This window comes from Cnephaeus nilssonii (genome assembly GCF_951640355.1).
Source record: "Cnephaeus nilssonii genome assembly, chromosome: 24".
NCBI classification, from domain to species: Eukaryota; Metazoa; Chordata; class Mammalia; order Chiroptera; family Vespertilionidae; genus Cnephaeus; species Cnephaeus nilssonii.
In genome coordinates this window covers 12,664,754-12,685,334 of record NC_137095.1, presented here as the reverse complement: position 1 = coordinate 12,685,334, position 20,581 = coordinate 12,664,754, and the positions used below count along the sequence as shown (strand labels likewise).

The following is a 20,581-nucleotide window of genomic DNA, read 5'->3' as shown; positions in this document are numbered from 1 at the left end:
CGACCTATGAACCAGGAGGTCAGGGTTCAATCGCCATTCAGGGCACATGCCAGGCCAGCCGATGGATGTCTGTCTCTCATCAGTGATGTTTCCTATCTCTTCCTCTCCCTTTTTCTGAAATCAATAAGAAAATACTTTTAAAAGTTTTTATAAAAAAGAATCTAGAAAGAAAAGGCATCCCAAATGTTTGTGGGGAGTCAAAGGGAACCCCATTAGAAATATGTTTTCCTCTTAGCCCTGGCCGCCGGGAAGCTCAGAGCGGCTGTGTTTCAGCGTAGAGGCCGCGATTTCCCTCTTGGCACCGTGCCTCCTCCCATGCCTGGATTGTCGCGCCCCGAGCCACCCTGGGGACCCGGTTTACTGCAGTCCGAGGCCCCGCCCCTCCTTGGGAAGTGGACTTAATGACCCTGGCTTCGGCCTCCTGCTTCTGAGACTTGGAGAGGCAGAACAGCCGGGCCCCTGTGGGTGCCGGGAGCCTGTGCCAGGTGGTCCGCGGCCCCTCCTATGGACCCAAGGCAAGGCTGGGTAGACCGAGGTTGTCCAGGCAACTGCCCGGCTCCAAGGCTGCAGCTGGGGGTGGGGTGGGAAGTTCAGGGACCCTCCAAGAGACGGGGCAGCGAGGGAGGTTTCACCAGGAGCCAGTTCCAGTCACTCCCCTCCCCCCGTCAGCTCTCCCCTCCAGACAGTTCCCAGGGGGCCTTCCTGGGACCCTCTCCCCACACCCCTCCAGACAGGGTTTCCCACGGAGGAGGCAGGGCCCACAAAGGCGCCAGGAGGGAGGCACAACCCTAACTCTGTGGGGACTATTTCTAGCTGAGCAGAGCGGCAATTAGCATATGAAAGGAGCCTGGGGCCTGGCCAGGCTGTGACTGGGATACCAAACGTGGCTGGAGACTTGTAGGGGTGGGAGTGGGAAGGGCCGGGGGGGGGGGGGGGGGGGGGGGGGAGGGGGGGCGGGGGGGGGGGCGGCCTGCAATCCACGTTTCCAGAATTGGGTGCAGGGCAACTCCAGCCCAGCCAGGCCTCCTTTCCCCCTGCGCCTCCTCACAGGACACCCCCTCTCCCCCGGGGTGGCAGGGCAGTGCCCACGGGCTGGCCTCACCATACGAGACCCACAAGCTTCCGGGAACAGGAACTGTGGGGAGGCAGGCCTCTGGGAGGGACTTCTCACTGACACGGTGACATCCAGGCTACTAGGGGATGAGGTGCCAGGTCCCCAACATGTTCCCCGTCTTATTTCTGAGGCCCTGCAGCTCAGCTGACCTCGGTTCTGCTTGTTACTGCTTCCGAGGAAAGAAAACCTGCGCGCTGCATTTTCCCCTCCCCCTGCAAGCTCTTTTCTGGCCTTTAAAAATATATATATTTTATTGACTTTTTACAGAGAGGAAGGGAGAGGAATAGAGTTGGAAACATAGGATGAGAGAGAAACATCCATCAGCTGCCTCCTGCACACCTCCCACTGGGGATGTGCCTGCAACCAAGGTACATGCCCCTGACCAGAATCGAACCCGGGACCCCTCAGTCTGCAGGCCGATGCTCTATCCACTGAGCCAAACTGGTCAGGGCTTTTCTGGCCTCTTGGCTTCCTTTTATTTCTGACTCAGATTTCTGCCCTGGGCATTAGTTACCAACTTCCTGTCCGGGCAGAGCCGTTGCTGCAACCCAATCTGAGGCGGTTTGTACACCCCGGACTCTCCCTCGGGCACGGGACCTGCGGACAGAAAAATGCCACGTCTGTGTAAGCCACTCAGCAGCCAGCTCTGGGCTGGGGCCCAGGCTCAGCCCAGCAGGGTCCCTGGGGAGCAGGAGGGTCCGGCAGCCCTGGCGAGTGGCTGTCAGTATTCTGGCAGCCCTGAGCGCATTGTGCACCTGTTCGGGAAGGAAGGATGGAACCTCCTCGCGCTTCTTGCCTCCCAGACAGACCCCCGTCCCCGGCTCAAACCCAAGGACCATGGGAGGCCTTGCTGAGTGGGACAGGCACTCAGGAGGGTAGGGGATGCTGCAGCCGCAGTGACAGCCAAGGGCGGTGAGTGGGTGGGAAGGGACCCGTGTGTCACTGCCTGGGGAGAGGGGGGGTGTGGGGGGAGGCACAGCTGTTGCCAAAGCTGGAGAAGACTTTATTGACTTCAGAGAGGAAGGGGGAGAGAGAAACATCAATGATGAGGATCAATGATCAGTTGCCTCCTGCACACCCCCTACTGGGGGTCGAGCCGGCAACCGCAGCATGTGCCCTGACTGGGAATTGGAGTTTCTTCTTCCCGTTGTTGCGAGAGGAGCTTGTAAGTGGCAAAGCCAAGATCCCAGGCAGCTTTGCATGGCACCATGGGGCACAGTGCCAGGGTCCAGGGGGCCGGGGGGCCTCTTGCAGGAGCAGCAGGCGGCTCAGCACAGCCCCTCCGCTGTGGTGTGCGGCACGGTTTCTCGGTAGAGCCCGCATGCTGTGATCAAATCCAGCCAATCCCTGTGGGGCTCGAGGCAAATAAAATTTTCCTTCCTGAATCAGGTTTTGACAGTTGCCCTGTTTGGAGAGTAGGATGGGGGTGGAGAAAACTGGCAGAGAGGCAAATTCTCCATCTTTTCACATAGAGGATCCTATGGCACAGGGCATTTTCCACTACGTTGATTTAACTGGAGAGAGTTCCTGCACTTGGCACCCCCGGGGTTTGCGGTCCCGGCTGCAGCGAGAGTGGGAGTCCCCGAGGAGCCACAGTGCTTCAGGCTCTCCTGCTTCCTGTCCCCAAATGCAGAAATAGGTTCCACTGGAAGAAGGCTCTCCTCGGGGTTGGGGAGGGGGTCCCCCTGCACCAGGAACCCAGAGTCATCTCCAGCCAGCCCAGACCCGGATGGACAGCAACACACCAGCTGCAGTCGAGACGTAAAGAACATTTATTTTTTTGGAAGGGTCGGGGGGGACTTTACACGAATCTGAAGCCAGTAACTAGACAGGAAGATAAATAAAATACAAAGCCAGTATGTTGTGGCAAAATTCCAGAAAACACACTGAAAAAAATCTTTACAGTTTAGAACTGTTTACTTTATACATAATTACAAATGCATATACAGCACATGGGTTTCACCCATTACTTAATGGGATCAGCACAGAAATGGTCACACAGCAGGGGAAACACGGAGGAGAGCGGAGACGCGGGTGTGCGGTCGCCCTCCTGCCTGTCCGGCGCCCCCGCGCCCCCTGGGGTGCGTGACACACAGGAAGCCACAGCTGAACCGTGCCCACAGGGCAGGGCCCGGTCGGTGCTCTCGCTGCCCTTCCTGTCGGGCGGCTGCAAAAGGCAGAGGTGACACGCGGGGTGCAGACCGGGGGCTGGGGCCGATCCTCCGTTGGCCGCAGGGAGGCCCGGCCCAGGCCGGCTCCGGCTGGGTGTCCGCAGCGGCTCAGCAGGGTCTGCGGCGGAGAGCCTGGACCACTTGGGTTTGCCCATCTTTGAACCTCACGTGACGGAGAAGTGATTCGGGGCCTGTCTCTTTGCATAACTTCCATTAGAGGAGGACGGGGAGGAAGCAGCCTGTGTGTGTGTGTTTCCTACTGTGGCCGCATGAACATACGTGTCACCCTAACACCCGGCCAGCAGGCAGTCCGTTCCAAGGCGCTGGTTCAGGAGGAATGGTACGCTACGTTGAAAGAAAAAGGAAGCAGCAGGCCAAGCACACTGTGCCCCTCCCCGTCTTTTCGGGCCAGTCAGAGCGCCGGGGCCCGGCCGGTCAGGACCACCGCCGTGCTGTCCGACGGTCCTGGGCAGGGGCCAGGCACCACCCCCCTCCGCCCACCACCGTCACTGCAGGCTGTTCTGGGCTCCGCGTTCCAAGGGCACGTGGAGGGGGGTCGATGCCAGTGCCCCTCCAAACCTCCCTCTTTGTGGCCCTGGAGACCCCTCACCGGCCCATCTCTACACCCCTCCCAGGACTCGCTGTCCTCTGGCACAACTGCACCATCGACATGGGAGTAGAACGCGGCTCCCCTGTCAATGCTCGCACCCCCGGAGGAAAGACCCGCTGGGGAGAAAGAACCCCGGAGACAAGGACGGAGGAGGAAGGACTTCTGTGAGGAGCAACTTCTGGAGCACGTCTGGCCTCGAAGGTTACGCGTGGTCCCCCTTTTATTAAGGCAGAGCCCATTCTGTGAAACCCTCTGCGCTCTATTCCCGCCCCCGAAAGGTCCCAAAACCCCCAGGGCCTCACACTGCGCTTACCCTGCTAAGGCCGGGCTGGGAAGGCGACAGAAGGGGCGATGAGCAGAGGGACAAGTTTCAGTGGAATTACCCTGAGCCTTAAGAGGGAAAAAGGTAAGATTCGTACCTTTTCCAAAAAAACCTTGACACGGATTTCTTGCCCGCATACAGCTTACGGGGGTAGGAGGGAACGTTGGCTAAGGTTGAATTGTGGCAATTTGCGTGTTTGTGACCTTCTGCGTGTTCCAAGAAGGGAACAGCCGACACAGTGGGCACAAAAGCGAAGCCAGCCGACAGCATGGAAAGTGCACGGCACCCAGGCAGGGTGGCAATTACTGAGATGACAGACTGAGGGAAGGTGCCCCTCCTTCCGGAGAGCTTATTCCATTCTGGAAACCTGGGGACTCCGGAAGGTGTCTCCCTCGTCCCCCCAAAACTTAAACACAATGTTGGGCACCTGACCTCCGGAGGCTGATGGAGAAGCACAGCGTCCTCGCGTGGGGACACGAGGACTTGAACCTGAGTCACCCGAGAAGACAGCCCCTTCTCCCAGGGAAGAAACCCGGGCGGGGCTTCGCCTCCGCCACGAGGGAGCAGTTCCCAGGTCAGAAGCACAGGCACAGCAGCAAAACCCCCACGTTCAACCTGGGGGGGGGGGGGGGGGGGGGAGTCTCAGGCTGAAGCCAAGCTGTGCAGCCACACACACAGGCCCTGTCCCCCGCCTCTGGGCCGCAGCCCCGACAGCCAATCGCATCGTCCCTGGGCACAGCGGCCGGGGGTCCCCCCAGCAGGTGACAAGAAGACAGCTGAGCTCCGGGAGAGCCAGACGCACACGCACGGCTGTGCCGCGAAGCTGGGGACCGGCTGCTGGCTGTTTCGGGTCTTTGGTGGTGGGCGAGGGGTGGGGTGTGCACATGGTTACGGGAGAAACGGAGGAACCGGATGGTTTTATTCCTCAGGCCTATTGCTGCAGGGTAAGAAACCTCAATGACAGAATCAGGCAAGCGTCCCTCCTCGGTGGCAAGAAGACACCCCTAGGCCAGAGGATGCGCTGGGGGTGGGGGGGCAGGAGAGGGACCTTCCCCCCTTCATTTCTTTTGGGGCCTTCAAGGCACTTGCAGACACTGAGGAGTGAGCAGCCGCCGCCGTTCACCCTCCACAGTGATCAGAGAGGAAACCGTTGGGATAGTATGTTCGCCCTGAACACACACAGACACGGACACAGACACGGACACACACACACAATAAATAAAACGAAACTAGCTAACAATCTTAAACCAGACCTCTTCCAAATAAACTGAAAGATAAATATCTCCATCTGCAAGGCCAGCTTGCAATTCATCAAGCACCAAGTTACAGATTTTTTTTTTTTTAAAAAGGATGGTCAGGGCTCCCGAGGGGCAGAGGCAGGGGTGGGAGCCGCTGTAAAGCACGCGTCCCGGTGTCCCTCCGCAGCCACAGCGGGGCCGGTGCGGGCCTCGCGGGAGCCACGCCCACGAACCGCCCGCACCGCCCAGCTGGTGACACGCCGAAAGCAAATACAGACCCGACACACAAGGAAAAAAGGAGAGAAGACAGATGTGAAACAGGCCGCATCTGAGGCATCTCCAAAGGGGCAGAGCGCAATAACCAACAGGCCTCCAGGTTTTTTAAGAACTTTTTAAGAAGTTAAATTCTGCCAAGCCTCCGAGCCAGAGTGAGAGCCCTCCCAGCCACAGGCCGGCCCTCCTCCCCGGTGCTGGTGGAGAGCGCTGTTCACCCCTTCACTGAGCGACTGCTCAGCGAGGGCCTGGCCTAGCCGGGGGCGGGGACAAGCTCGCCGCGGGAGAAGCGGGTCCCTGTTGGTGGAGGCCAGGCAGGATCAGCGTCCTCGGGAGCCACCGTGGCCCTCAGGAACACTGCCAGGAGGCTGTGGCCACTTCTGACTGGTCGGTGACAACCAAAAAGTGTCACCCTGCAGGGGTCGTGCTGAGGAGGCCTCCGCGTCATCGCGCCCAGAACACGTGGGCAAACACCTTGGAAAGCCAGGGCAGAATTGCTTCCCAAGTGATCCATGAAATTTGACCCTTTTTTCTGCTGACTGCAACACCAAAATCGGGAGGTGCAGATCGTATGCTTTTGAAACACACCCAGTCTTTTCTCACTGGTTTTCACACGTGTCCGTCATCCCTTCTACATGCAAACAGGGGTGCGGAGCGGGGGGTGGGAAACCACCCCGGGGCCCAGCGGTGAGAGCCAGGCCTGCACGCGCCTGCGCAGTGCTCAACCGACGGACTGCGCGATCCTGCCAGCCGCACACGCACACGCAGACGGGGACTGTGCCTGCACACACAGGAGTCCCCTCCACCTGCGGCTGAGTTTCAGAGGCGGCCCCCGCGCTTCACACCTCACTGGGAACATTCTTTCAGCTCTAGGAGTCCTGACACGGCCCACGCCATCGCCGGCACTTCCGGGGACACTCTTTCAGTGTGACACCCTCCACAGGCCCGGCCCCAACCCAGTCGCCAGGGTGGGGAAGTCCGGGGCCTCCTCACCCACCGACGCGCGGGACCTTGCCCTCAGGTCCCGGCCCTGCAGTGCGGAGGAGCGATGCTTGAAGAGTGCGGTGTCCACGCAGGGACGCGGGAGGCGGGCTGGTGCCACGGCCAGCGGGGAGCGGAGTCAGCAGAAGATCTCCTCCCCCTCGGCGGGCACTTCCGACGCGGGGCCGTCTGGAAAAGGGGGCACAGAAGGAAAAAGAAATTCAGAAAAAATCAAACTCCCCCCTTTTCCTCCCCAAACACAAGGCTCCTAAGCTGCAGACAGATGGCGGGCTGGGGGGCCGCCCCTGCTCGCCGCCCTCATTCCTGCCAGGAGCCTGCGTGATACTGAAGTCCCTGGACGAGGCCGAGGAAGGGGGGAGGCTGGGGTGCTCCCGGTCGGTGGGTTCATTCCTGAGCTAGATGAACGCCTGCGAGGGACGCCTGCCCTCTGCACGCATGTGCCGCCCCCGACACGCATGTGCCGCCCCAAGCTCCCTGGAAGGCTCCCCGAACTGGTGTCTTGGTTTGTTGCGGGCGGTGCAAGGGGGTTTGGTGAGAAGGAGAACAGTTTGGCTGTCATACACCCCAAGGGTCCCTCTCATTAACCTGCCCCGCGCCACTAACATCCACCCGCTCCTCGGGCTCCAAGGACCCCCGGCCACCGGGAGCCGGTGAGTGACTCACCCCCAGATGGAGAGCGGCCTTTGTTCTTCTTCTTCTTCTCCTTCTTGTCCTTGGGCTTTGCCAATCCAAACAGGCGGGCGGAGGAGGAGGGGGGCGCCGGGGCCTGGCCGGGGCCCTCGGGCACTCTGCTGGCCTGGCTGGCGGAGCTCAGTATGTGAAAAGGCCCCCTGTCTTTGTGTGTCCGAGAGATGCTGTTCCTTTTCGGGGACACCGCGAGTTCCGAGTCCAACGACCCCGACTTGGCTATCGAAGGCGCGGGCGGCGAGGGGGGCTCCTCGGGGTTGGGGAGGAAGGACGGGATCCGCAGCAGCTTGGTGTGTGGGTGGGAAACCTGCACGCGAGCAAGAGAGGGGTGCTCAGGGCTGCGGCGCCCGGCGCTCCCTCCAGGGAGGCTGGCCAGGGCGTGGCCCCTTCCCTGAGCCCCAGTCCTCAATACGGAGATTCAGAACTGCTTCCCGGCGCCCCCCACGCAGTGTCTCTGACAGCGTGGAAAACATCACCTCTGACACCATTACTATTTCCACTGCGTGCACTTAACGCCTGCGTCATAAAGAATTAATGGGACCTGGGACGAGGCAGCTAAAAAAGAACTCCCACGCCCTGAAGAAAGGGGGCTGCGGCTCTGAAGGCTGATGCACAGGGACGTGGGGATTACTTCGGGGCTGAGAGAGTCCAGAAGCTGTTTAGGGAGACGCAGAGCAGCTGCAGTGGCGTTTGCACCAGGATTCTACTCTGGTCAAAGGCCAAACCAAGATAAAGCGGGACGAGGGCCGCCAGCCAACCCGAGCTCTCGGTGCCCGTGGGAGCCCGAGGACTGGACGGGGCGGGGAGGGAGGAGCCCTCCTGCGTCACACACACACACAGGACTCTGTAGGGAGCAGAACCGCCCCTTCCAGAAGCTGTCAGCTGAACGCTCTTTCACAGTCCAAGGTCAATCGATCCATCAAATGGCCCAGGATGTGCGGCTCGAGCAGGCGATCTGCCCACCCAGGCTTCCCCTCTGCCCCAGCGTCTGCTCCGGCATCTCCACGGGGCCCTCGTAGCTGTCAGTGCTGCCGAGGGAAAGCCTGCTTCCCGCGAGGAGCAGCTACAGAACGAGGGCCTCCACCCGCACCCCAGCACCCCAGCACGGACACCCTCTCGCACAAGAGCAGCTGCCTCCCTCCCAGGGGTGGGCTCCCCGGACTGACGCCCTGAGCCCACCGCCCCGTCCTCAGAGCCCTCCCTGCCCCGGTGCTCACAGGCTCGGCATGTCCCTGAGCCTGGCCCGTTTCCCCACACCGGCTACAGGCTCCTTCGGGGGCGTTCTGATTGCTTTCTTGTTGTTACCCCTCACCTGAGGATGTTTTCCATTGGTTTTCAGAGTGGAATGACGGGAGATAGAGGAGAGAGAGGGGAACATCGACGTGAGAGATTGAATCTGCAACCCAGGTAGGTGCCTTTGACCGGGAATTGAATCTGAGACCCTCTGATCCACAGGCCGGTGCTCTGACCACTGATCCACACCGGCCAGGGCCGCTCTGATTTCTCCCGTGGGACAGAGCAGAGGGGCTGCTCCTAAGTCCCAGCTGGCTGGCCACCATGTCAGACACGCTGAGGAAGTGCCACCAGCATTTCCATTCGCCCACCAACCTCCCGGGGATGAAAACGGGAGGAAAGACTCACCCCCTCCCCGCCCCTTTATGTGACCAGAGAGCCTATACAACGGCCTGTCCCTCGCTTCCTTCCTCCTGGTGCCGAGCACACAGGCTCCAGTTGCCCGCTGTCCCCGGCAGGCACCGCGCCCGTTACCTGACAGGCGTCGCGGTCCAGCTGCCTCTGGCCGAGCCGCTCCGCGTCCCGCTTCAGCTGCTCCTGCTCCCTCTCGAGCTGCTTCTGGGCCGTGCGCAGCCGCTCCAGGTCGTACTGGTAGGCCCCCCGCTTCTGCAGCAGCGCCTCCCGGTCCCGCTCCAGGTCCTGCTGGCCCCGCTGCACCTCCTCCTCGCGCTGGGCCAGCCGGGCCTCGCGCTCCTGCAGCGCCCGCTCCCGGGCCTCCCACTCGCGCTCCCGCCGCCGCCGCTCCTCCAGGTGCTGCACCTGCTGCCTCTGCAGGTCGGCCAGGTCCTGGCGCTGCCGCTCCAGGCTGCGCTGCTTCTCCTGCTCCACCAGGGAGCTGGGCCGGGACGAGCTGCGGGCCAGCGCCCTCTCGCTCAGCAGCAGCTTCTGGTCCTCGATGTAGCTGTCCTGCTGCAGCACCACCCCCTGCGGGGCACCAGGAGGGACAGGTGAGGGGCTGGCCGGGAACTGCGCGTCCTGCCCCTCCTGCCCTGGGCCAGGGGCACCGGGCACTAGACAGGACTCTGCCCTCACATTGGAGCTGGCCTGGGGAACACCCTCCGGGAGAGCCGGGGGTGCAGCCACCAGGGAAGCCAATGGTGTGGGGACCCAGTTTTGTGTCAAACTTGGCACGTGCTGCCTGCAGCCACGGGCACTGCCCGGGTGGGGAGTGTGTGCCTGGAGGTGGGAGCAGGTAGGATGGGATTGGGTAGATTTTCGAGAATGGAAGTGAGCAGAAGGGCAGGATGTTCCCAGAAAGCACTCAAGAGGAGGTATTTGGGCCCTGGCCAGTTTGGCTCAGTGGATAGAGCGCTGGCCTGCAGACTGAAGGGTCCCGGGTTCGATTCCAGACAAGGGCATGTACCTAGGTTGCAGGCTCCTCCCGGGCTCGGGCCCTGGTCAGGGCACATGCAGGAGGCAACCAATCAATGTGTTTCCCTCACATCAATATTAAAAAAAAAAAGGAAGAGTAGGTGTTTGGGAGGGCCGCGCCACACCCCAGAGCAACATGGGCCAGGGGCACGCGGATCACACTCAGGCCCGAGGAGAGTGAAATGGCCTGTGCAGGGCAGCGCCCTGTGCTTCGTGGCGCGGCCTCCCAGGCCCCCAGCGCTCCTGCCGCCTCGGCCCATCCAGACTGAGAAGGCTGACCGAACTCCAACCGCTGCGTCCAAGCCTTTCCTCACCGCGAGGGCCCCCTTCTCTACACCGAGGGCCCCACTGACCCGTAAGTAACCTAGAACCTAAAAACCCAGGCCGCCACGTCCCCCCTTACTGTTCTCCTGGAAGGCAATGCGTGCGGGGCGGGAGAGGAGGCACGCACCTGCAGAGTGCTGAGGAGCTCGTGGAGGTGAACGATGCTCTGGACCACCTGCTGCGGGGACACACGGAGACTCCCGTCAGGACGAGCCCTCCCCTAGCCCCCCGCCGGCCATCTGACCCACAACCTCCCCACGCACAGCAAGGCGCCTGCATTCCAACCGAGGACTTTCCAACTGAAAGCACCCAAGAGAAGAAGCGGGTTCAGGTAGCCAAGAAAAACACCACCAAACAAAGAACGGAGTGTAGGCGGGGCCTCAGAGCATAGTAAAATGTATTAAGAAGCTCCGGGTATTTAAAACCAGTGCCACAGAAATGACACACCTACCGATCTAACAGGACAGAAAGCCACAAAGCCAACGGTAAGAATTCAGCATGTGGTAAAGGAGCATTTGTAAACCAACGGGGAAGAACACGCAATGAAGTGTTCTGAGAAAATTAGCTAGATCTTTGGGAAAAATGAAGTTTGAACCCTGGCTCACACAAAAAACATTCAAATAGATTAAAACGTCCAGCGTAAAAGAGCCATAACAGAGCTCTAAGGAAACAGGCAACACTTCGGCACAAAGCCACGTGACGCCGGTGCCAGCCTGACAGCCCAGCCCGGAGCCAGCCTGCTCACACCAGGAAAACAAGCGAGGGTATTTCTAATGGAGCAATTACAACGAAGTCACAGCGCCCTTACCTCGTTGTTTCTCTTTAGCATAAACGCCAGGTTAGCATTCCCACCCTATGAAACAAAAACCAGAGTTTGCAATGTAAAAGCACGAAGCTGCCGGGGCAGCAATCACATCCAGCGTGCGTCTAGGTCACACTGCGCGCTCCTCTGTCCTGTTCTACCTCAGCCACTCGTGCAGGGCAATGAAGGTTCCAGGCTGAGCTGCTACTCGAGCCTTGTCAAGAGTTCAGGTTGGTCTGGGCCCTTTACACAAACCTCTCGACAAAACTGGTCCTGCAGGGCCGAGCCATGAATGTAAACATGAAGCTCTAAGCCGAGAGGCCACGCGGCCAGGGGTACGGGGCCTCCTAACAGGGCCGCGTGCTTAAACACGCGCTTTCCTCTTCAAATCAAGTGGGAAACAAAAACGGCAAGTCGGGAATCCAAACGAGACCAAAGTGGAGGAATTTGAAAGACTATGAGATCAGAGCGGAGTGCCCAGGAGGCCGTAGTGCGTTTTGGGAAAACCTGCCTTTTTCAGACCGCTGTCCGATTCCGTTCGCCGCAGATCCTGGCCATCGTCTCCCTCTTCCTTGTCTCCTAAACAAGCAAGCAGGTGTGTTCTTTCAGCTGTGAGACAGGTTAGCCAGGAAAGGAACACAACATACACGGCTTAGGGATACGATATTTCTGAACCCCACTGAGGACAAAGACTGGGAGGCCGCCTGGAGGCGGCCAAGTGATTCCTAATCCTTCCTACTGACGCAGAAGACCCGGAAGCAAATGGAAAGGGGAGTGCTATGCCTCGCTGCAGCCTCGCTGAGACCCAGGAATCCCTTTGTTATTCGACGTGAACCTGACACTGAGACAGGTCCCTGCGTGTTTGGGCAGCAGGTCCTTCTCAGAGTCTCACTGAGACATCACGGATGGTTGAGACAGGTGACGGCTTTTAGTTCTGTGCACTAGCCCAGGACTGCCTATGAAGCACGAGCGCACACTCACTCACCTTTGGAAGCGTTCATCTGATGGCTGTCGAATCCCCCGAAGGTCTCTGCTCTCCGGGGCAAGGAGACGGGGCCGACGGGGCCCACGGTGCCCTCCTGCCCCACAGGGCTGCTCCCCGCCTGTCCGAGGGGGCCCCCCAGGCTTCCACTCACCAAACCCTGAAGGAGCTCCACTGGAGAGAGGAAACATGCAAACCCCGCGTTAAAAAGCTCAGACTTTTCCAACATAAACTGTGTGGAAAAGGGTGATGGGAGGGGCTGTATATTAAACCTTACACGTAAAAACACAGGAGCAAGACTAAGCAGTAGTGTCTACAAAGAGTACGTGGCCATAAACCACGAAGAAATGCCAGTGATCACCGTAAAAGTGACAGTACCTGCCTTCAGTACCTCTTTTTGGAGGGAGGGAGCCGGCTCTGACGGGGACAGGATGTGGAAGGGCTGCGGGGTGACTGGCCACAGTTTATTTCTTGACCTGGGTAGTGACTACAAGGTGCTCACCAGGCCCTGGCCGTGTGGCTCAGTTGGTTGGAGCACTGTCCCATACACCAAGAGGTTGTGGGTTCGACTCCTAGTCAGGGCACATAGCCAGGTTGCAGGTTTGATTCCAGATTGGGAAGCATACGGGAGGCAACGGATGGATGTTTCTCTCCCTTCCTCTCTCTTGCTCTCTCTCTCACCCTCCCTCCTTTCCCCTGTCTCTAAAATCATTTTTTTTTAAAGGTGCTCACCCGGGAGCTCACTAAAGTGAAGTATTTGTTTGGGGTTGTTTTCTGTGTTTGCGCTGTGTAACAATAAAAAGTAACCGTGTGTAAACCACACTGGGGAAAGAAGGGGCAGCAATGAACGTAGCTTACCCTCATTTATTGCACTTTTCATTAAAGGTCCTCCCTTGAGCGCTTCCTCTGTGTTGGAGCGGAAGAGGATTCGAGGGCTGAGGGTTGGGGAGCACTCCTCCGGCAAGGGGGTGCTGCACTCCGTCATGTCCCGAAAGATCACCTCCTTCTCTTCCAGCAGGAGCAGGATCTGCTGGTCCTTCTGCTGAAGTTGTTCTGAGGTGGGTGGAGAAAAGGACTGGTGGTTTGATCCCTTAAGATGCGGTGACTAAGACACGAGCGCCACCTTGTGGTATCTTATGGGACAGCAGACAACACAGCTTCCCCCCCCTTTAATTTTCATCCTGGAGAATGACTATATCAAGTTTTCCCTCTGTAATTTCTATCTAGTAACCTCCCCTGGTCTTTCTAAGCAAACACGGGGATTCCTGACGTCACAAGCCAGCGCTCTTTTCCACGCCCACACTTCCTGCTTGCTCCTCAACCCTCTCTCTGGCTTTTGCCCATCACTACATCGACTCGCTCCAAGGTCATAAGGAGGTTTTTTATGTCATCCTTTCCAGCACGGGGGCCCCTTGGTCCCACCCTGGGCTGCTGTCTAGCCTTACACACCTTCCTCTTGGGGCCTCCTTCACTCCCAGGGCTTCAATTACTGCTGGTGCTAATACCCCAGCACCGGCAAAGGGGGGTGAACACTCGGCTCTGCTGTCAGAGGAGACAGGGAGCAAAATCCTGGCTCTGCCGTGAATTGTAGGTGGGCCCTGGTTTACTCGGCCTTTGTGCGCCTCAGCTTTCTCATCTGCATAATGGGCACGAGAATCCAAGTCTTGCAGGGATATTGATAAGACCACACAAAACAGTAGGGACTTCATAGTGGTCAAGCGTAATCAATAGGCACACTTCTCCCCAAACCTCCTCATAACTCATTTGTGAACGTATGGCACGGTAGCCAGGGTAACATAAAAACAGATTGACTGGAAAATTCTTTTCCTCAAGTACCCTTCCTTCTTGGTTTAATCTTAGATGTGACCTTGATTTTTGCAAAATCTTCTGTGGCAAAGGGTCCCAGACGACTGATACTGAGACAAGAGAATCAACATTCCTGGGATCTAGGGTGGGACACGGTCTTACGTCTGCTCTGTATCAGGACTGTGGCAGCTCAGACCTGGTTTCTCTTGTGAGAAGCTCTTGATCCCCCGTTTTCGAGTGTCTGCAGGGCAACTCTGGAACCCAGGCCCTGGGAGGACACCACAGACAGGGTCTCCGGCCACTTCCAACAGCTTTACCTTTTAACTCCCGGGCTTTGGTGTCCAGCATTTTCTTCTCTTCCTCATTCTCACTAGGAATGCCCTCATCTTCATCTCTGTTCCTAACACAACCAAAAGAAAAGGAGAGGAAAGAGTCCTAAGACGTGGATTACCCCGGGGCTGCCGGGCTTTAGGAAAGCGCGAGGCCGGAGGTCGGGCGGGCGTGCGGGCTTACAGGGTGTTGATTGTGTCCTGGATGCTCTGGATCCAGCTGTTGCGCTCCTCTTTGGAGCTGGCGTGGACTTCCACCATCTCCGGGTCCTTTATCCCCATGCTGATGAGGAACAGCCCCTTCTCCTCGTGCGCCACCTCCCGCACAATCAGCTTCTTCAAGGAGATCACTGTGGACTTCTGGTCCTGGAAGGGGGTGGGGGGGGAGGGGCAGATGTAAGAAATGTTCACAACAGTCTAACTCTTAGGGACAACTTCAATCTCAGGTGAGAACGGATGCCTTTTTGTTTGTTTTTTTATTGATTTCAGAGAGGAAGGGGGGGGGGGGGAGAGAAACATCAATCATGAGAATCATTGATCAGCTGCCTCTTGCACACCACCTACTGGGGATGGAGCCAACAACCTGGGCATGTGCCCTGACCTGGAATCGAACCATGACCATGGTTTGTAGGTTGATGCTCAACCACTGAGCCACACCAGCCAGGCAAGATGCCTTTTTAAAGCACATGGTTAAACAATGGTATATGTAGGATAAAGAGAAATATCTCATTATTTTACTTACATTTTATCAAACAGAAAAAAGTTCCACAAAGGGAATGACAATTTATGGCTATGCAGGTTTGAGTCATGTTTTCTACATGATGAATCCTTCCATGTTCCTCACAGAATCTGGCTAGCAATATTATAAATTAGCATAATTTATGGGGCATAATAGGTGAGAAATACTCCAGTGATCAAATGTCCAAGGCTCTCAAAAGGATTGTAAAGAAACAGAAAAAAACAAAAACTATATTTGGGGGTATGGGGGAGTTTGGGAGAGGGACAGAAAACTGTTGTTACATAAGAAATGATCCAGCCCTAGCCGGTTTGGCTCAGTGGATGGAGCGTTGGCCTTCGGACTGAAGGGTCCCAGGTTCGATTCCAGTCAAGGGCATGTACCTTGGTTGCGGGCACATCCCCAGTAGGAGGTGTGCAGGAGGCAGCTGATGGATGTTTCTAACTCTATCCCTCTCTCTTCCTCTCTGTAAAAAATCAATAAAATATATATTTTTAAAAAATGATCCAGACAAATTTGTCCTGAGCTGATTGATTCTGAGAGCCTGGGAGACCAACAATACAGTGTTTAATTTATGTTCAATTTACCCTAAACTGTCCTGAATACTGTTATTAATTACAAACAGAAGAGGCGAACAATTGAGCTTACCAATGACGCAAAGACGTACTTCTGGTCTTTTTCTTGAAGGAAAACTAAAATGTCAGTCAGCAGAACTGCTTGGACCTCTGCAGTGGGGGAGAGAAGAGAACAATGGCTGTTGAACAGGGAAGCTCAGGAACAGCACTTCCATCGGTAACTCGGCAGCACGCCGGAGCCAGGCAGGGCAGCCTGCAGGCCTCACGTGGCGCCATGGCCTGGATCTGGTCACCAGGCTTTAGAGGCGTTTCAAAATGGGATTTTTATCACCGATGCCCTGTCTCGGAAACGTTCAAGTATTTAGTTCTGAAAAGATGCAGCTCATGCGGAAAGATTTGAAGAATAAAATACTTGAGGAATATAATTGGAGAGCAGGACTTGAACAGATGTTAGATAGCAACATATTCCACAAAACAGCCCAGGTCACAGACTTCCCACCTTCTGATCAGAGGGATGGGAAAGGCGTGGGATCGCAGGCAGGAAGGCTGCCAAAGGTGATGCAGAAAGCCAGCTGAGTGTGAGAAGAGCAGGGCTGCACACCGCCCTCTGATTCACAGGCAGGTGTGAGCACGCGGGCTTGGTGTCACGTCCGCCTCAGCCTCTCCATGCATGGAAACAGCCTTCTCTGCTCCTCAAGTAACACACATGAACATCTCTAGCTGGATCTAGGAATCACAAGGCCACAGCCTGGCCGGCGTGGCTCAGTGGCTGAGCAACAACCAATGAACCAGGAGGTCGAGGTTCGATTCCAGGTCGGGGCACATGCCTGGGATGCAAGCTCAATCCCCAGGAGGGGGCGTGCAGGAGACAGCCGATCCATGATTCTCTCTCTTCATTGATGTTTCTCTCTCTCTCCCTCTCCCTTCCTCTCTGAAATCAATTATTTATTTATATATATATTTTTAAAGGACACCAACTCTTGATGTAACCCTGTAGGAGCACAGATGACACCCTGCATTACTGCCTTAAGGGTAAAGTCGGACATCTCTGCAGTGAGCCATCTCCTGGGCATCCTCTCTGGAAAGGGGACCCCGATTCCTCGGGGAGAATGGCACGGACATGCGCAGCCCTCCTGCCGCTCCTGCCGCAGCGAGACCCCCTTCCGGGTAATCACCGCACAGCCAGGGAGGAAACGGAAGCGAGGATGCCTCCCTTCTAGGGAGGGCGCGCTTTCCAGCCTGGGTGACAGTCCTTTTCCCTGCACTGCCTTTTTCTTTTAAGTTTACTTTTAAGTAACTCAGGTGCCTGCCAAAAAAAAAATTCTAAAACACAAGTTTCACCCTCAGCGGATCCTGAGGTTTGCATGCTCAGTGTCAGGGGCCCGGAGAAAACCCCTCTTCAACGGGCACCCACACAGTACGGGCTGTTCCTGGCACGAGTTCACTTGGGGTGAGAATGACTCAACACCCACTTCTATCTGCGCTGGCGGCCTTTCAGGTCAGAAAACCTATTGCTCCGCTGCGGGCTGGACCACAACTTCATGCCAACAGCTGGGACCGATTAGTTTTTGTTCGGGGAGTGGATAAACGGCTTTGTAAAGGGAAGAATGAGGAGCCAGCTCCAGGCAGCCGCAGCTCTGGAAAATCCAGGCCTCACGGAGGGGGGGGGCAGGTGTTTCTGACCGGCCAGCAGCTCAGAGACAGCGGGAGAGGGCCGTGCGGACGGCCGCAGCCAGGCCAGTTGGGCTGTTGCCCTTCTCTTGTAGGGACATACACCCTCCTTAACACCTGCGTGTCAAACTCACCCCTTGCTTTGTTTCCTAAAATCTTCTTTTCCAGTGTCCCCACTACATTTCCCTATAAACTTGCTGTACTTTTTTTTTTAATTAATCCTCACCCGAGGATATTTTTCCATTGATTTTCAGAGAGAGTGGGAGAGGGAAAGACAGAGAGAAACATCGATGTGAGAGAAACACATCGATTGGTTGCCTCCTGCACGGCCCGACCAGGGCCTGGGCCAGGGAGGAGCCTGCAACAGAGGTACATGCCCGTGACCCGAATCGAACCCGGGACCCTTTGGTCCACAGGCTGACGTTCTATCCACTGAGCCAAGGGCTAACCTCGGTGTGTTTACATGATTTTATAAGCTATCTCAAACCAGACCTTTTGGATACAAGATTAAGAACGATTAAATGATGGTTGTTCCCGCATGATGTCTGGGTATGGGCTCCCTCAGAAAAACCTGGTGGTGAGTTTCTAACAAAATACTTGGGTTTTGCCTGCTGTCCTCTGGCACCTGCTCAGAGCGAGAGAGAAAGCGCGAACCCCACCTTTCAACCTGCCCGCCGCGTTCTTCAGAAACACACTCCCGTCCCGCACCAGCTTCTTCCGCTTCAAGTCCTCCTTGGCAAACATCTGGCCGCTCTTCATCCTCATGATCGACTTGCTGTCTGTCTTCGTGTAAATCTCATTCAGACGTACTTTCTTCTCGTAACTCGCCACTTTGCTGTCCACGGCTCCAATCACGTCCTTCACGAGGCTCAGGGACTGAGCCAGGTCTTCCTGCTCCACCTCATTGTCTGCAAAGGAAAGGAGAATGGTTTCCCAGGGAGCCTTTCAGACAGGGCCGAAGGAGGGGCCCTGCCCTCCCCCCCAGCCCTCTCCCCGTGGGCACGCTGTCGGAGCAATGCCAGGCTGTCTGCGGTCACGTGCCTATCCCGCTCTTGGGCACAAGTTTGAATCTAAGTAAAGCTAGATATTCGCAATAATATAGGGAACATACAATTATATGCTACGTTCTCAAGTAGGAGGAGCCAAACCTTTTTAGGGAGGAAGAGGAGCAACAAGTATCTTACTTGTCTGTGGCAGCTCCTCTTCCATGTAACGGCCTACGAGCAGGATTAGCCGCGAGAGACTGGCAGCCTGAGTGCGTGAGGAGGAGCGGCAATCCCAGCGCTCACGGGAGGAAGCGGCGGGAACTACCCCCCGTCCCGTGACAGGGAGAAGTTATTCGGATCACTGCACTCTTCCCCCCCCCCAAAACTAGGAAAGTTTATTTAGGAAGTCACGGAGGCAGAAGGGAGCCTAGAAGACGTGGGCTCAAGGAAACAGGTTACAGAGGCAACAGAAGGGCCCTTGGGACCTGGGGGTGAGGATCCCGGGGGAGGGATACGAGCCTTCAGAGGCGGAAGAGGAAGGAAAGGTGCCCGCATGCTCCAGAGAGACAGACAGACAGACGGAAGAAAGGGAGGGAGGATGCTTGATGGGATCAATAAACGGTTCCTTTCCTTCTTACTCTGATCCACTCTAAGTCTGCTGACATAATGTTTCAAGTTTTTGTTTGTTAACCCTCACCCGAGGATCTTTTCCCATTGAATTTTAGAGAGTGGAAGGGAGGGGGAGAAACAGAGAGAGAAACATTGATGTGAGAGAGACACATCAATTGGTTGCCTCCACATGTACACTACCAGGGCCAGGGATTGAGCCTGCAACTGAGGTACAAGCCCTTGACCAGAATCGAACCAGGGACCCTTCAGTCCATGGGCCAGCCCTCTAGCCACGGAGCCACACTGGCCAGGGCGAATGTTTCACGTTTTTATTAAAACACCACGGTTTTGAAGATAAAAACCCAGGACCCCTTTAGGCGCCTAAAGCAGGCACGCACTCCTCAGTGGCTCTCTAGGATGGGGGCACCCAGGCACGGGCCCGGGCGCGGTGCAGGGCCAGGGTGCTCACCTTTGGTGCACTGCAGGATCCTCTGGAACAGCACGGGGTACTTGGTGATCCGCTGGGTGACCAGCAGTATGCACTCGGGGATGCCCAGCCGCCTCACGACCGCGCTGCTCATCTTCTTCTGCAAGGGAGCAAGAGAGCGTCAGCACCCGCCAGCGGAGGCGCGGCTCACGCTGCGTGACAGGGCGCCCGGGACCACCCGGGTGTTCGTGCGGCACGTCACTACCTTCACGAAGGCCTGGAAGCGCTTGTCCTTGGTGTAGAGGTCTTTGAAGTAGTTCACAGACTGGTTGTGCTGCCCACAGAACTTGCCGTACGTCTTCTTCAGGCGCTCGGCGTTCTCCCCTGAAAACTGCACAGAGGAGAGCGGAAGTTAGGCCGTAACTCGGGCGCTAAATTTGGAGCAGCATTTTGTACAAAGCTGCCAGTCTGTCTGTAGAACCCAAGATACTTCCTCATAAACTGCCCTGAAGGATTAAAAGGGTACAGCGGCTTTGGCAAACAGTCTGGCCGTTCCTCCAGAAGTTAAATAACGCAGCAGGTTCACTCCTAGACATAAAGCCATGTGCACAGCCCAGCTGGTGTGGCTCCTGAGCACTGTCCCATGCACCAGGAGGTCCCCCAGGCTCGACTGCTGGTCAGGGCACAGGCCCGGAGGGCGGCCCGATCCCCAGGAGGGGGCATGCAGGAGGCAGCTGAGAGATGTGTTTCTCTCATCCATGTTTCTCTCTCTTCCTCTCCCTTCCCATCTAAAAGTCAATAAAAACATGTATTTAAAAAATGTGTCCACACAAAAACGTACATACATATGTTCATCATTCATTATTCAAATAGCCCCAAAGTGGAACTAACCCAAATGTCCATCAAAGGATAGATGTACACATAAATTGTGACATACATGAATATTACTCAGCCACAGAAGGAAAAGAAATACTGATTTCATACATGCCACAATACTGATGAAACTTGAAAGCATTTTTCTAAATGAAAAGAGCCAATCATAGCCTCGGTGTGGCTCAGTGGTTGAGCACTGACCTATGAACCAGAGGTCAGGGTTCGATTCCTGGTCAGGGCACATGCCCTGGTTGCGGGCTTGATCCCTGGTAGGGGGCGTGCAGGAGGCAGCCAATCAATGATCATCTCATCACTGATGCTTCTCTCTCTCTCTCTCCCTCTCCCTGCCTCTCTCTGAAATCAACAATATTAACACAACA

General features: G+C 56.6%; 1 protein-coding gene across 10 annotated transcripts in view; it reads right to left on the bottom strand.

Annotated features, from left to right (window-relative positions):
• Positions 1-2,868: 2,868 nt before the first annotated feature.
• Positions 2,869-20,581, bottom strand: part of AKAP13 (A-kinase anchoring protein 13) — a 184,537-nt gene continuing 166,824 nt past the window's right edge. For 9 of the 10 annotated variants that reach the window (XM_079763881.1, XM_079763883.1, XM_079763885.1 and 6 more), the window contains 14 exons: positions 19,594-19,719; positions 19,371-19,488; positions 17,966-18,214; positions 15,709-15,785; positions 14,509-14,690; positions 14,313-14,395; positions 13,048-13,242; positions 12,193-12,363; positions 11,719-11,786; positions 11,214-11,258; positions 10,533-10,583; positions 9,185-9,634; positions 7,394-7,724; positions 2,869-6,898 (listed from right to left, as the gene is read on the bottom strand). In XM_079763881.1, coding sequence (XP_079620007.1) covers positions 6,849-6,898; positions 7,394-7,724; positions 9,185-9,634; positions 10,533-10,583; positions 11,214-11,258; positions 11,719-11,786; positions 12,193-12,363; positions 13,048-13,242; positions 14,313-14,395; positions 14,509-14,690; positions 15,709-15,785; positions 17,966-18,214; positions 19,371-19,488; positions 19,594-19,719 — 2,196 coding nt within the window. In that variant the 3' untranslated portion in view covers positions 2,869-6,848. The remainder of the gene's footprint in view (positions 6,899-7,393; positions 7,725-9,184; positions 9,635-10,532; positions 10,584-11,213; positions 11,259-11,718; positions 11,787-12,192; positions 12,364-13,047; positions 13,243-14,312; positions 14,396-14,508; positions 14,691-15,708; positions 15,786-17,965; positions 18,215-19,370; positions 19,489-19,593; positions 19,720-20,581) is intronic. The other variant, XM_079763884.1, reaches the window with a different exon arrangement.